The 17,478-nt window shown below is 39.6% G+C and overlaps 1 protein-coding gene across 4 annotated transcripts in view; it reads right to left on the bottom strand.

The window, feature by feature from the left end:
- PTPRZ1 (protein tyrosine phosphatase receptor type Z1) overlaps positions 1-13,558 on the bottom strand; it is a 185,670-nt gene extending 172,112 nt beyond the window's left edge. For all 4 annotated transcript variants that reach the window (XM_043589350.1, XM_043589352.1, XM_043589353.1 and 1 more), the window contains exon 1: positions 13,149-13,558. In XM_043589350.1, the coding sequence (XP_043445285.1) occupies positions 13,149-13,206 (58 nt within the window). In that variant the 5' untranslated portion in view covers positions 13,207-13,558. The remainder of the gene's footprint in view (positions 1-13,148) is intronic.
- Positions 13,559-17,478: the final 3,920 nt, after the last annotated feature.

Here is a 17,478-nt window from a genome sequence, read left to right as displayed (position 1 = left end):
GAATAAGTTATTAAGCAACAAAGAAGCATCTTGTGTTTTGTTGATGTCTTCTGCCAAGAATACTAAATAGCTACAATGTAATGAAAGGCTGGGAAGAAAATAAATTGGAATCGCAGGCAAGAAAGAAGCCCGAGGAGATGGATCATGCCATCTCTCTTGTGGGATAGATGATGCCCAGATTGTGCTGTATCTTAAAGGATTCAAGGGCAACATGTGCTAGACATTCTTGGCTAATTAAAAGTGATTTCATTTCATTCTCTGTGCTTCCTTCCAGGAATCCATTCTGCAGACAGCACTGACATCTACATCCAAAATTCTTACCCCATTATGATAGACTTTTAGCCAAGAATCATATGCATATCAAGTCATTCTTTGAAATTTTAGCACTAAGAGTTTACCTTTGTCACAGAATAGCAGCTGCCACCACCAAAAATGAAGCCTCAATTTGGGACAGAATTCACGATGGCAATTACATGACATTTTCTTAGCAGTAGGTGTCGAACAGACCATACAAGAAGAGTGTTTTAACTTGCACATTTTATTTATATATTTTGCAGCTTACCTATTATTTTGAATGTGGCCATGCAGAATATTGAAAAGAATTAAATGCATTTCAGACTAGAGCTGCAAAACCCAACCAATTTGGGGGTTCAAGCTCCTCTCTGAGTGAATAATCTAAAATGAATAAAATAGATGTGTCTCTTTGTTCTGTATAGAACCAAAAAAAAAAAAAAGGAAGGATGTGTGAGAGAACCCAAAAGAAGCTTAAATTATTGAAATGTAAAGTAAATGTTCCATGTTCAAAAGGAGGAAGTACTACTCACATGCTCACAGAGACATTTTAAAAATGAATTTACATCTTTGTCTCCCCTTTATATGACTTTCCACAGACTTAAAATCTGATTCGTACAATCTAATATTTATTTCATTATTTTCCATTCTGGTGTGCTCCCACCAGGGTTCATTTGATACCTGCAACTAGATTAACTTATCAAAAAGAAAAACTACTGAAGTCCAAGCACAGTGTTAAGCACACAGTAGCTGTTCAATAAAGGTCTGGTGAAATGAGTTCTATTGATCTCACCTGGACTTAACCCCTTTGTAGAGGGACAGCACTGTATTCAGCTCACAGAAGAAGTAGACCTTCTCCCTCTCCTTTCTTTGTGCTGGAGGCATGAAAAAGTAAGGCTGAAAATACCCAGGTAATTCCTACCATTACAGTTAATAATTTTCCCAAAGGATTTAATCTTTTAATGCTCAAAATAAAGCATAAAAACATTGGGAAGCAGAAAAACATATATATTCCTTACTTGTTTACCGTGTGTATGTATATGTGTGTGTGTGTGTATATATATATATACACACACACACATATGTATGCATGTAGATACAATATACAATACATGCATATTTACACATAAATACATAAAAATACTTATACAAATATATATTATATGTATGCATACCATGTGTCATTTACTCACTCTGAAAACCATCAAAGGAAATATTACCAAAACCAAATATTACTCATTAAGAATCTATTTAGTCATATTTCTTACATACAGAAGTCTTGCATCCAACTTTTATATAGCACAATGTAAATATATTACTTCATTATACAGGTTAACACACACCAACATTTCCATTCTTGACAGGCATCACGTTATCGCTTTCCTAAATTAAATGATTTGTTAATTTATCACTTCATGTATCCTTAATATATGTTAACAGACATACAGTAGGTAACAAAATCCTATTGCATTTTTCATGAATTAAAAAAAATGCTAAAATCAATTTTAAAATTTCTGGGAAGATTATTCTATAGATTCTTTTTCATTGCACTGTTTTTATGTAAAACACAAGTTTGCAAGCAATTTATAAAATACCAGTCTATGTGACATGAATATGATACCTTCAAGCAATCTGAAATTGTGGCTATTAGGAAAGCCTATTTATTGGCATACAGCTGACTGAAATGTCTCAATAGTACCTGGTGCTTATTTTTAAGAGCACAAATTTTGATAAGACTTGATAAAATTAGCCTGACACTATGAATATACCCAAATTCTTTCCATCCTTAGGGGGGAAAAAGTGTTGTTGTTGTTGTTGTTGTTGTTGTTGTTGTTATTACGACCTCTACTAAAATTAGTAAAAATAGATCATTTCAAGGGTGCCTGGTTGGCTCAGTTGGAGGGGCATGTGACTCTTGATCTTAGGGTCGTGAGTTTGAACCCCACATTGGGTATAGAGATTACTTAAATAAAAGAAAAAAACTTTAAAAATAGACCGTTTTAAGTGGTACCAATTCTTATTAACTCTCAAGGCCCTGAGTTAATCATTTCAGAGGAAATGTTTAGCTTCAACTCCTACATCTTATGGTAACAAATTTGGAATTCTATCATTCAATAAATGAGCAATCTTCAAGCTACCAGGCTCTGTTTCTCCCTCGTTTCTTTCCTTCCAATTATCAATTTCAGTAGAACAGTATGTATTTGTTGCCTCTACTTTTTCTTCATGGATATTTCTTTGATTCTATATGGTCCTTGACACCTTTAACTTTCCAGGTAAGACACTCCCTTGAAGACTACCAATGACCCACCAAGACCCAGTAATTATGCCAACCGCACTTATATCAAATGAGGTGAGGTATTTGATGTACCTGTTAATCATTAAAGTATTATATAAAGAGGATGGTATTGTTATACCTCCAAATGATCTATCAAATTTCCCCTTTGACTGTCACACTGTAACAGTCTTTTAAATTGAGCTTCCTGATCCCTAGTCTCACTCTGCTCCAATCCACCCTATACTGATACTTCAGTTATCTTCCTAAAATAAAGAGATCTAATCAAGTCATTCCACTACTCAAAACCCTTCAATAGTTCACCATCATATACTGGATAAATTCCAAACCCTAAATCATTCAATTAACCACTGGAAGTCCTACCTGTTATTTGATACTTCTCCACTAGTACATCCCTCCCGATTTTTCTCCTCCCTTTAAACAGCACAATCACTCCCATTCCATGCTTCTGTGTATGCCATCCTTTTGCCACTGATGCCCTACTAATGCTCTACCCAGCCACCCTGCAGGGTTTACATCCAGCCCCACCTCCTCCTAGAAACCTTCCCAGAGGTGAATTTAGCCTACCCTGCCTCACGACTCACACTTCCATATACTACGACCTCTGCTTTGTAGGAGAGCTACTAAGGTATGGATTTTTCTCTCTTGCAAAAGCTTAGGAGACCACTGGAGGAATACTCTCTCTAGAGGAAATTACAAGGAAGGTGCTCCATAAAGATTCAGTAAATTGATTTGTGTTTGTGTTTTTACCATTAATGACTATGTTGAAGTAGTTGTTTGGACCATGTAAAAAAGACCCTTGTTAACTTTTAAGTAGAACTATTAGTGCTTTTAAAATACAGTAAAAACAAAATGCCTCTTAAATATATGCCTTTAAATAATGCCTTTTAAAATACAGTAAAAAGAAAATGCCTAGACTTGACAAAAAATGCAAATGTAATTTTAAACACACACACACACACACACAAAACAAAGTGCTGAAATGAAAAAAGTGTAGCTAAATGTTGTATCTGCTACATCACAGAAAATACCTCTGATTCTAACAAATTATACATGGAAAAAGAAACTAAACAAGACAAGGGCACAAGAATATGTATCATTGACTAAATAAAATCTATTCTGTGCTCATGTCCTGATACAAGCAATTGTTCTTCCCACCTGCTGAGAGATGTGAATCTTTGGACCAACTCCAAGAACGTCTGGCCTCTTGAAGTTTCTCTGGCTTGCAAAGACTATGAGGTCAACCACTGTAGTCCTTACTCCTCCTTCTAAGGTTACCCTGAAACTGAAGCTGCCTTAAGAAGAGGAGAGATGGATGGGAAGTTTTCCAGGGCCTTTGTCCTGTGGCACTAGCTTTGTTTTAGGATAGCATGAAACTTGCCAATATCTCTACCTTAAGACAAATGAACTGAGATTAGTAGCATCATGAGGTTGCCCTAGAATGGTGGTTTTAAACTCTGGCTGTACTCTGTAATCACCTGGGGAATTAAAAAAATATATTCATGTCTGGGCTCTGCACCCACGCATATACTTGATTCAGGGTGGAGCCCAGACATCAGGATGTTTTAAAAGTTCCCCAAGTATATAGTCAGCTTGGGCTGCTATAGCAAAATACCATAGGCTGAGCGGCTTAAATAACATTTATTTTTCACAGTGATAGAAGCTGAGATGTCCAAGATCAAGGGGCTAGCTAGAGAGAGCTCCCTTCCTGGCTTACAGATGGCTGCCTTCTCACTCTGTCCTCAAATGACAGAAACAGAGCTCTGGTTTCTCTTTCTCTTCTTATTAAAATATTAATCCTACCACTCTCATGACCTCGTCTAAACTTAATTACCTCCCACAGACCCCACCTCTAAATACTATACACATTGGGTAGTAGGACTTCAAAACAGTAATGTTGGGGGGGACACAAAGAGTCAGTTCATGACACCAGGTAATTCCCAAAGTGCAGCCAGGATTGCAAACCACTGAACTAGATCAATGGTTTCCATTTTTTTTTTTTTTTGCACTGAAACAAACATAACAGTGATATCGCATGTGCAATATGCTCCTCAGGGCAGACCAAGAGTCTGACAAAGTCTCTGTGTTAGGGGAACGCCACTTTTATATATCCCATTTGAGAAATGCAAGACGGTGAAAATGTCCCTATGGAACAAACTTTTAACTTTTTTGATGACAATGCGATTGAAAACCATGAGAAAACCTAGAAAGTTCTTTTTATATGGCCAGCATTTTATTATTCTAAGCACATAATCTGGACTCTGGTGGTGATCGTGATCTCTGCTAAAAATTGAGGTCATTTTAAGCAGCAACATTTTCTTTTATTCCTACTCACGGTACTGAGTTGATCAGTTCAGAGAAAAGGTCTAGTATCAAGCCCCATCTTGAGGTAAATACACTACAGCTTTAGAATTCAAGAAACAAGTGGTCCAGTCAGTGAAAGAACATACAAATTCTGGAGTACATGTTAATGGAAAAGGCAGAGAAAGAGAAGGACAGAAAGATTCTCTAGGAGTGGAGAGGTGTCTGTGGTCACTGTCATGGATATTTTAACAGAAAATCTTTCTTGCTTATTAATTAATAAATTATTCTTTTCAAATATATGAAAGCTGTATTTCCAGGGAAACTTAAAAAAAATCTATCTTTTGTCAATGTGGACATAAATTGATGCATGCTTATTGAGTGAGAGGACAAAGTTCACAGTAATGAGGACCCTAAGTAACTGAATTTACTTTAATATCTGTGCGCAAATATCAGAAGCAAAAAGGCCCAAAACAACGTGCCCATTTTAACATACTAGAATTTGGGGAAAGAAAAAAAATGTTAACCAATACTTTTAAAACTGTGTTAACTACAAAGCTCCCCAAATTATATTAACACAGTAAAAATATTCTTAAATAATGGTATCAAATAGTATCAGTCTCCTAACTAGCTCTTCATTGAGATGCTGAGCAATGTTGAGGTGTTTTGTTTTGTTTTGTTTTGTTTTTTTGTTTTGTTTTTGTCCTAGATTTGTGCTTAAAGGAAGTGAATATGGAAGGGAACAGCCACACACACATACATAAAAAAATGAAAGGAAGGGAGGTGAGTGAGAGAAAATAAAGCAAATATCCAGACATCAGGATGTTTTTAAAAAAAGCAAGTCTTTTTTCTATTTTTAACTTCTGTATTTCTAACTCATGCCATTGCCTGTTCTATATGAATTCAATTCAATTCAAATATTTGCTGAACATCTCTATGTGCAGGGCTAAGCTAGGTTCAGTACATCATCTCTGTGATGAATGATAAAACTACAGACAAATTCCAAAAGCATGCATATCCACATAATGTAACTGTACTTCCTGTCATTTATCTGGTTTCCAGAACTGCCTTGGGCCACTACCTCTTATGGCCAGAGTGACAAGAGAGGACTTAATCCAATATGATGGCTTTTGACTGATTGAAAATAGTCTTCATGGGTTCAAGATATTTCATTTCTCACTACTAACCACCCCTCACCCCCACTACCTTCTCCTCCCTAATAGGTGAACATGTGCACACACACACACACACACACACAGACACAAACACACACACACACACACACACACACACACACACACACACAGAGAGGCACATGCATACTGCTCCCTGGGACATATCCAAGCTTCATTGATGCTAAGACATCTATAATTAAATGTCAAATTGCTCCTGCTACTACACATGCATGATCAATCATTGGGACTTCATTTTTTATGCAGATAGCTACTGGATCTATGTGATGCTTATGTGAGAGAATCAAAGTGAAGTCCTGGTGCCTGAAGTAGCATTAAAAATGGATGGGTCAAGGTGAATGCAGATCTGTCTCAAAGACTGGGATCAGAATCAAAAGTGGGAAAGGCCAGCAGCACCTGGGTGGCTCAGCCAGTTGAGCTTCTGACTCTTGATTTTGGCTCAGGTCATGAGTCCATGGTTATGCGATCAAGCCCTGCGTGAGCCTTGCATCTGGCTCTGTGCTGAGCATGCAGCCTGCTTAAGATTTTCTCTTTCTCTCTCTGTCTCTCTCTCTCTCTTCTCTCCCTCTCTACCTCTGCCCTTCTCCCTTGCTCATGTGCTCTCTCTCTCTCTAAAACAAATAAAAATAAAATGAATAGAATAGAATAGAATAGAACAGAATAGAATAGAATAAAAAAGAAGGAAAGACAAGAGGAAACCGGCTGATCTCAAGGGCAAAAAACTACTGCTATGAAGCTGTACAGTATTATCTCTGTATGACCTTATGCATTAAAGATTTATTAAGCACCAACTGTAGGTATTAAATCCAAGAATGTTGAGTCCAGAGATGAATGAAATACAGTCTTTGCCCTCAAGGAGCCAGTCCAGTTGGGGGAGACAGGCACTGCAAAAACAATATAGTGAATGCTGCAACAAATTAGGGAACATGAGCTGTGAGGACAGAACACTCACTCCTGAACTAGCAGCTATCTCTCCCATTCAACCTGAGTCCATAAAGGCCACCAAGTAGCCCTTAAATTTTCTTCATCTATTTCTGCTCTCTACCTAAGGTCACCAGAAGGTCTCTGTGATTTTTATACAGTTGACGCAACAAAGGACAAAAATCACCTACGTATATCAACACTAAAAATAATTTTAATGACTTTAGAAGTGTTTTTAGTAGAGTTGACAACTTCTGATCAGTAATAACAACATTTTATCAGCTTTTTTTAAATTCTAAACAGCACTGTTCACAGACTTCCTGCAGTGGTAGAAATGTCCTGTATCTGCATTGCCCCAATGCATCGGGCCACCAGCCACATGTGGCTACTGAGCACTTAAAATGTGGCTACTGTGACTGAGGAACTGACTTAGTTTATTTTAATAAACTTAAATTAAATGTTCACATATGCCTAGTTGCTATGGTATTAGAAATCACAGTTCTAAAATATAAGTGTTTTAGGATTGCGCAATATGATCAAATAATTTTCCCCTTAATGCTTATACAGTTTGTTACACATTTCTCTGAAGAATTACAAACGCGGTTAAAAACTGATTTCCTTTTGTAACCTGAAGTTGTTGCTAGGGATTACTCCCAACATTAAAAGTTAAAAAAAAAAAAACATTAAAAGTAAAGCACAATCCCAACACGCATGTGTTGTTTAAATTGGCTCTGACTTTTACCACTGACTTTGTTGATGAAGTGGGAAACACTGTAATATATTTGAAAGTTTAGATATTTAACACATTAAGAGAGATTTGGAAAAGACCACTATTCACAACTAGTTCTAAATGAAGAAAGTAGCTTAAAAGTGAGATTTAAAGAAAATTTTCATAGTGGGGACTGAATCAGATCAGCTGCATTGGAGGCATCATGAGTGTTAGGACTCTGTGGGTTTACACATTGCTTAATTATTACTGCCTAGCAGATGTCAGGCACTTAGGAAACACATAATGAAAGAGTAATTAAAACAGTATTGATGGGAATGTGCTACATCTGGATGAAGGTGGTTAAGTGACCATATGCATGTGTCAAAACTTCCAAGATGGTACACTAGAAAGGGTAAAATTATGCCTTAGTTTTGTTTTGTTGTTGTTGTTGCTGTTGTTTAAAGGGGAAAAAAGTAATATGGGAGCACATGGGTAAAATAATGAATGGAGAGCTGCAAGAAAGCACATAGGAGAATGTGAGATATAACATCATATCTCATATGAAGTAAGCTAGTAAATTCCAAACAGCAAACTGGTCTCCTAGGAGATAAAATAGAAAAAGGCTCAGGCTCAAGAGGCAGAAGAAACACTTAGGCTATGACAGGCTGAGTGATACTAGGTAAATCATTTGACTTTTCTGTGTTTCACTTTCCTCAGCTGTAAAATGCGTAAAGTGAAAACACCTACCTCAAACAGTTTGGGGGAGAATGAAATGAGAAAACGTACATAAAATATTCAGCCCCTGGAAAACACAGAGTAGATGGTAAATGGAAATAAAGCACAAGCTCATCTTCTTAACCAAGCCCTTCTTTTGAGATCCTCTGGTTTTGAACGAGGGGTTCCATTTCCACAGTAGCCTGAACAGTTGGCAAATGAACGGTCAAGCAAAGCTACCAGATTAGACAGAAGTCAAAGCTCTTTGGAGCAAGGGGAATGGGGGAATGCAGCTCATGTTTCTGGAAAAACCTGAACCTGAATTTTTGCCAGAAGCAAAATTCCCACAACATAAAACTTTAAGAAAGTTCCCAAATATCTCGTGCAGGCATGAGAGCATAAGTGAATTCATCAATGAAATGATTTATCCTGGCAAACTTCCCTGAGCAAGAGCAAGTACCGTCTACATAAAAAGGAGATGAAATAAAGAAAATTGCTCCTCTGCAAATCAAAAGTAATTAATTTCCTGAATGGAGACTAGTTATTACTTAGGGAAAGAAGCATGCGTATTTTCTATTCCTGTTTACAATTTGTTTTCAGAGAATAAATAGACCAAACTGAGAGTCACAACATTTTGGATTCTACTGATTCCATACTCAGGATAAATTAAGCAATTAATTCTCACAAAGGAATTGAGTACAGTTTGTAGTTAATGTGTTCCTTAAAGCAGTAAGATATGACTTAAAAGCTCAGAAGTTGATTCATTACATGTTTCATACTACTGTTTAAACTCTTTAGGGGCGCCTGGGTGGCGCAGTCGGTTAAGCGTCCGACTTCAGCCAGGTCACGATCTCGTGGTCGGTGAGTTCGAGCCCCGCGTCAGGCTCTGGGCGGAAGGCTCAGAGCCTGGAGCCTGTTTCCGATTCTGTGTCTCCCTCTCTCTCTGCCCCTCCCCCGTTCATGCTCTGTCTCTCTCTGCCCCAAAAATAAATAAACGTTGAAAAAAAATTTTTTTAACTCTTGAATTCCGAGTACCTTGCATGGCTATAACTCAATTCAAATATCCTGCATTCTCATTAGTTGAGAGAAACTATTCCTTAAAAGCTCTTAAAACACCTACCTCTCCTCTGTGACTCATAGTTAGCCTCCTCACAGAAAAGCCACTGAAGTTTTTCCTATCACCTGTTCAGTGGGTCAAGATTAAATAATGATAGAGTTGTTTAGTCATTATATTAGTTCTCCACCTAGTAGAAAACCTCTCAATTATTCTTGAGAAAGTCCGAATTCACTCAGGGAATTACCTTGGAGCCATCTTTAATTTCTGCCTCTCTGATTAAGCATCTCCTTCAGGTGAGTAACATTTAATGTTGTCTAACTTAGGTGATTTTTAAAAATACTATTAAGTTGGGTATCAGAAATCAATTCCACAGTAAAAGGCTTGTCAATAATCCAGAAATTTTGCTAACATTTAAATGTTAAACTAGCTCAGTAGTTGTCAAAGTATGGACCTGAACCAATAGCATCACCATTTTCTGGGGATTTGTTAGATATCAAGATTCTCAGCGCCCCCCCCCCCAGACCCTCTGAATCAGAAACTCTGGAGTAAGCCCCTAAATCTGTGTTTTAATAAGTTCTCCTGGTGATTCTGATGCTTACGCTAGTGTGAGAACCGTGATCTAGCTAGTTCTGGCAAAGATACCAGAGGCCACGGGCCAATTTTGATAGAATTACCCAAATAGATGAACCCACAAATATATTTAATCCCCACCCACCAAAAAAAAAAAGCCCATAATGTTCCTCTTTGGTCTCCAGAGATCCCTGGTAAAGAAAAGGATCCCTCGTAAAGAAAGGATTTCTTTCAGTCCAAATGATTTAATGGTAATTTTTTCTGTTTGGAGAGTTATTTGAAAGAAGCAATTGGTCTATATGTCCAGATTAAAACATCAGGACATTTTAAGCATGGAAAGTGGTAAAGTCATTCCTTGCTAACTGACTCTTAATTGCTAACAAAGAACACCTTAATGAACGCGACAACTTGTCCTAGGATGATAGTAAGAATGGCAGCCGTATTGGAGCTGTCATCCAACACAGCACATCTCAGTTGACAGACCTTTCCTGAGCATCTATTACATATGCCAGGCCACCCCATTGGCTCCAAGAACCCTGAAGATGAGCAACAAATATAGTCACAAATACCATAGTACATGTTGGAGGAAAAATAATTGAAATGGAGGCTGCATATCTTATTTGTAGATAATACGCTTCAGTTTTTCAAAACACGTTACCCTGAAGTCAAGACATTCACCCCATTTGAGGCTGCCAAGGCCCTAGGTCAAAGTGTGGGCAACAATGTAAAAGGTCAACTTTGTTGTAATGGGAAGGGATACAAAAGTAGTCACCTGTCAGTCATACACAAAAAGCACATTTTGAGTTCTAATACAGGCTTACATTCAATATCGTTATGTAAACTTGTGATCCTCTTAGACATTAATTTAATTTTTTGTAGTTAAATTTTACATCATCAAAGCATTAAAGAAAGCATCCAATAAACCGAAATCTGTATAACCCAAAATAACGAGCTGTAAAGAATGTTTTATTGAAAAAAGATTTTGCACACTGGCAATACTGGAATGGAGTATTATTCAGCCATAAAAAGGAAAGAAATACTGATACAGGCTACAACATGGATGAATCCTGAAAACATTATGTTAAATGAACGAGGTCAAATACCAAAGACCACATACTGCATGATTCTATTTACATGAAATGCTCAAAATAGGCAAATATACAGAAAATACAAGTAGCTTAGTGGTTGCCCAGGCTGGGGTCAGAGACAGTAAGGAATGACTGTTAATGGAGTTTCTTTGGGGGTGACTGAAATGTTCTATAGTTAAATAGCGGTGATGGTTGCACAACTTTGTTAATATAGTAAAACCCACTGAACTGATACACTTTAAAAAGATGAATTAGAAGGCACCTGGGTGGCTCAGTCAGTTAAGCACCTGACTTCGGTTTAGGTCATAATCTCACAGTTTGTGAGTTCGAGCCCAGACAAGGGCTCTGTGCTGACAGCTCAGAGCCAGGAGCCTGCTTCGGATTCTGTGTCTCCCTCTCTCTGCCTCTCTCCCACTTGCATTTTGTCTCTCCGTCTGTCTGTCTCTCTCTCTCTCTCTCTCAAAATAAACATTAAAAAAAGATGTAGTATATGGTATGCAAATTATAACTCAATTTTTAAAAATTTATAATATATTCAAAGCAGTGGTTTGGATGGCATACAAAGCAATATTCTCTGGTTTACTTCTGTACTACAGTGAAATTTACTTTAACTAATAATCTAAGTACCAAGACGACCTAGCTTTCTTGTTAAAACAGATCTATAATAAAAATGCAAATTCAACAGGTGTGTATTTGATGAGCACAGCACTTTCAAAAAATGTCTTCGCCCCTCCAGAATTAACTCTGTGGTTTTAGAGAAAACCAGGACCAGATTCTCCTGCAAGTCTTAAATGCCAACCTTGTGTATCTCATCACCCCTGAGTATTTTTGTAAAGCATTGGGAATTTAAATTATGTCCATGTATCACGGGGGGGGGGGGGGGGGCTGTTGGCAATTATCACCATATTTGAAATGTAATTCTCATTAGTTAGAACATGAAAATGATTTCTCTTTGTAAAGGTTACCATTCCAAGAGCAGCACCATCAATTGAATAAAAATGTAGGTTAGTATCTACTTTATAATGAACAATCTAAAATTTTTAAAAAATGGAATCCTCTAACGGAAAAGAGTAAAATATGTGTATTCACAAACCGAGGTACCTTTTCTGACTTTCAGGTTAATACCTCCAAACCTATTATAGTCCATTATAATAGGAAATCTTCATGAAGGAAAAAAGATTTTTTGAAACAAAATGTAAAAACCCAATCTTAACAATTCTTCTGGAAAATGACTAGAACACTTGAATCTGCATCCCAGGTAAATACATTTTTTTTTCAAAATGTAATTTCAGTATTGAATGTATAAGCTGGAAGGTGGTGGATGAAAGATGAATCCATGAATATATCAACCTGCAGCTTTCCTCTGACTTTGGCAGCAGTGGTAGACGATGACAGAAATTTTGATAGAAACTTTTTTTTTTTTTAAGGTAACTGCCCAGACTTGAATGTGACTAAATTAAAAGTACTGGAAAACACTGAAAAGTCAGGTTGGTGCTTGTTCCTGTTACTACCTTTTAGACGTGTGTGTGTGTGTGTGTGTGTGTGTGTGTGTGTGTGTGTGTGTGTGTGTTATTCGCATCGGGCACGTGTATTTTTCATTCAAGTCCATAATGAACTTAAAAGCAAAAACGCGATCTAGTACGCAGCCCCGCACCTTGGTTTTATTCTCTTACGTGTACCTAGAAGGCTCTTTCCACACTTTGCAAAACGGGAGAGAGCAGAGCCCGGCGGACTTGGACCGTGAACCGCGAGCCTCTCTCTTCCGGACGGAGCTCGCATCCCCGAGGGCCGATGGAAGGTGGCAGAGGTGCGAGGTGGGGAGGGGGCGCACTCTCCCACGCCGCTGAACACCCACCGCGGCGCCGTGGACCCCGTGGGCTCCACCGTGCCTTTTCCCTCCTTGCTAGATGGCGGCGGAGGCAGCAAGTATCTAAGGCTCTCAACCGCCACCCCCCCAACAGTGTCCCACACGATCCCGGAGATGGAACCCCACCGAGGTCTGATCACTCACCCAGACGGCAAACACAGAGGAGCTGGATACAGGCGAGAAAGCGCTTTAGGATTAGCATTTCCAGACGTTCCGAGGGCCCCCACCACGCGGCTGCTCAGCTTCTTGCGGTGGAGAGGGAGGGGGCGCGACGGAAATGTTTTCTCCTCCGGCGTATAGATTGGTGGGAGATTGTGTGTGTGCGCGTATGTGAGTGTGTCTGAGCGAGCGAGAGAGAGCGAGAGGGAGCGCGAGCGAGCAGAGAGAGAGACTGGGAGTGAGACGGGAATAATCGTAAACAGGACGCGCGGTGGTCGCGGGAACCGGGAGCCGCTAGCCCAGGCGCATGCCGGCGGGCGCGCGGGAGTTGCTGTCCTCGGCCGGCTGCGGCCGCGGTCTGAGCGCTCGGAGCGCACGGCGCCTGTGTGCCGGGGGCGCGCTCCGGCCCGGGTGTGCGCGCCGCGCCGCGGCTCGGCGGGGGCGGGGGCGCAGCAGCGCGCCGCTGGGAGCGTGCAGCCCGCCCGGGGTCGCGCGCAGCGGGCGGAGGGGCGCAGGGACGCGGCTCTCCCTCAGGGCCCGAGTCTCAGAGTGGCGATTCACATAGCGACACCCCTCCCCCCCGGCCTCTGCCGGTGGCTTCGCTGCTCTGGAGTTAGTGGAACCCGCTGGGGTTTAGAATCTTCGCGGAGAAAATGTCTCTTCATTAAGACTCCTTCATCCTTTTGGAAGAGAAGAGGAGGCCAGACCCCCCATTGTCCCGCACAGCCGGAGATTGACCCGTGGGGTTCACCCCTGGAAATGTTTTTCATTTCATTGTTGTCCTCCCTGCAGATGCTAAGTGGGTCCAATCAGCAAGTGGTGGGGGCTCCTGGGTAAGCTGAGTCCCCCCTCTCCGTTTTCTTTCTTTTTTTTACCGAATCACCAAAGTAGTTCCAAACCCCATTACCTCTAGGGCAGTTGACTGCAAATAATCTCCAGCCATGATTGTGACCAGTGAGACCCTGCCCCTCCCCGGGCTCCAATCAAACTGTGGTGTTGTGCACAGCTGCTTGGGGGAACTTTCAACCTTGCAGTGTTCCTCCGGCACGGAACTACCGAAGTGCCTCCTCTCACAGGGTCGCCCGGAAAGATTTATTTTAATTGCTCGTTTGAAGGGTATACAAAAGAAATATAATACGTACCTTCTGCTCCCTCCGCGCTGGAAATGTCACGCTGTACGTGCGTGTTTCTATGGTGGTTTCTGTAACTAGACTGTGAGCTCCTTGATGGCAGGGAGTTTGTCTTATTTACTGTTCTGGCCGAGCTCCTAGCACAAAGGCAAAAATAGTAGGTGTACTCTAAAAGTTTGCTGGAATTAATTCGAAGCCTAAATGAAAAGATAAGGCAACTGGTATCCTCTATGAGACTGCCCAGAGCCTGAACATTTGTATGCTTTTCACAGATGTTTTTTATATATCCTTTAGGTGTAAGTATGCTTTTCTAACTACATGAGACCCAATTTGGAGCCTTTTCGGAATCCACTCTAAGGCACAGAAAGTCAAGTTCTGGAATTATCCCTTGTATTTTTAGGAACCATTGATGTAGGTTATCTGTGCAGTGTGTACTCCCGTGTCCTGTTCTTGGTTCAAAAATAGTGTTAGCTTAAATATTTCAAGAAAGATTATCACGTACAAAATAGGGTTCACAATGTATTTTGAGTATTACTACCAGTTCTCACTAATATACACAACCTCTCAACACTAGATTAAATGTGCAGAGCTAATGATGCAATTTGCTGTTGCTTAAGGAATTGATTATAGCCGTGTAATAACAAATTTCCAATCTATCTGGAAAGTTTGTTCAGGAGTACATATCAATATTGATAAATTGACATTTGATCTTATTTTTCCCATGAATAAGAATAGAAATGCTGTAACTTTTGTAAGTTATTATGGGAATTGATTATTGCTCATGTGAGTTTCCACCTGGGAAGAAAATTTTTGCTAGCATTAGCAAGAAGTGTAGATATAAACTAGAAACGCACTGAGAGCTTAGAGAAAGTGTTTAACATGGGCTGGAGTAGGCAGAGGTTTCCTAGAGATATGTAGTTAATGGAGGAGGACTAGCCGGGAAAAAAATGATATACAAAGAGGTGGGATGGAAATGAAAAGCAGATGTCATGTACTATAAAAACAATGTGAATTAAATTTTTTTTTAATTTTTTTTTCAACGTTTATTTTTATTTTTGGGACAGAGAGAGACAGAGCATGAACGGGGGAGGGGCAGAGAGAGAGGGAGACAGAGAATCGGAAACAGGCTACAGGCTCTGAGCCATCAGCCCAGAGCCCGACGAGGGGCTCGAACTCACGGACTGCGAGATCGTGACCTGGCTGAAGACGGACGCTTAACCGACTGCGCCACCCAGGCGCCCCAATGTGAACTAAATTTGAGCAGATTGAGTGGAGTCAAAGTACGGGAAACACTGATTTCCTAGTGGAGGAGCTTATACCTGAAATAATAAGAAAGAACCACAGAAGAACTTCAGCTGTTTAGAAGCTTGGTTTGCTCTGGGGCATGTATGGTATTCCAGGAGGTCTCAGTTATCAAGTCTATCCCCAGCAGACTGCCAGAGTAATCCAATGGTAATAAATATCATCCTAACTCCCCTCACTTGGTCAAAAAAATTACATGACTAGTCACTTTTTTGTGTTAGATCACAAAACAAAGGCACTGCTGAAGTCAAAGTTACCCTGGTAAAAAGGGCAGGTGGATCCTGTGGTTTCTGCTAATTCCATTTCCATATTAAAAAAGATTGCCATCCACCTGGGAAGACACAAAAGTCACCTTGGGGAGTAGTGAAGTTGCTATTAAGGTTTGTATGGGGAGAAGAATGACAACCAACTTTATGTGACTGAGTGACAACAATGGAAAATGGACTTCGAGGACCACCCAATGTGGATCTGAGAGTCCTGGGAAGGGTGATGGAGTGGGAGGCTCTGGAGGTCAGGTCCTTAGAAAATTAGGTCATTGCAATAGGCCAGGTGTGGGAGATGAGAACATATCAGAAGGGTGGCAACAACAAAAACATACTGTATCTCACATTTCCCAATTTTATTGAGGGTCATGATAATTTCTGAGACATGTCACCACACATCATAGTCCAAATACATTAGCCATTGTGAGTTAAAGTTATAAACCTCTAAAACCACATGGTTTCATTCACAGTCTAAATTTATTTATTTATTCATACATCAATTGATATAAATATAAAAATATGTATTCTATAATACATATCATATAAAATATATTTTATATTTATAACCTCTGTGTGTGTGTGTGTGCACGCACATGCTGGTAAAGTTTATTTATGATATGCCTATCATGTCAATCACATTTCAGTCCTGAGAATTTGTGTTTATATGCAGAGGTTTGCACATTCCTGGGAGAATACTTTTTTCACCCAAACAATAACAAAACAGGATACAATTAATATGATAGTTGGGTAGCTGAATGGACAACATGCTTTTTGAGAGTCTCATCTGGGATTTTAGAGTGAATTGCATCCAGACACAGCCAGGGGCGATTCGTGAGAAAGCCCTTGAGTTCTTTACTTTTCACCTGAAGCTCTTGAATTCCTCAATATCCCACTGAAGATTTGGGTCTTCCAGTGGGTCTTCATCTTGGTTTTCATCCACAGCTGTTGTTTTCTCAAGTGTAACCAAAGTTTCAGCTGGGCATCCTGAGGTCACACACACAAAAAGAAGGTTGCATCCATTTCCATTTTCTGCATGGCCCCAGCTGTAGCCAGCAAGAGAATAACAGGTGTGCTGTTTTTCATGGCAGTTGGCCAGAGGTAACCCTGGTGGGGGGGGGGGGGGGGAAGGGGGCTGAAACTGGCTTCACTCTTTGACGGTACCAGTAATAGTTGTTTTGTTGAACTATGCCAACAGAATAAGCTATAAAGTAAATATTTATATCTATCTATATCTATTTCAGTTCTTTAAAATTCATCCTTTACATTCATTCATTCATTCGTGCAATGCATTTTTATTGTGTATATTCTGTATCAGACATTGCTTTAAGGGCTGACTATTCAAATATGAATTACCCCATCCCTACCATAAAGGGACTCAGTCTAATAGGAGACAAAGACGTTGATACTACAAAATGTCTTTGTGGAGGATTGCCAAATAAAATACAGCATGCCTGGTTAAATTTGAATTTCAGATAAACAATGAATAATTTTTAGTACAAAATAATTTTAGTACACTATGAGGCACTAAATTTAATGAATAAATTTTTTGTGTAATGAATAATTTTTTAGTACAAGCTAATATTTTAGTGCAGTTCATGCAAAGTTTGGAACACACTTATA

Source organism: Prionailurus bengalensis, chromosome A2 (genome assembly GCF_016509475.1).
Source record: "Prionailurus bengalensis isolate Pbe53 chromosome A2, Fcat_Pben_1.1_paternal_pri, whole genome shotgun sequence".
NCBI classification, from domain to species: Eukaryota; Metazoa; Chordata; class Mammalia; order Carnivora; family Felidae; genus Prionailurus; species Prionailurus bengalensis.
This window is presented reverse-complemented; position numbering and strand designations above follow the sequence as displayed.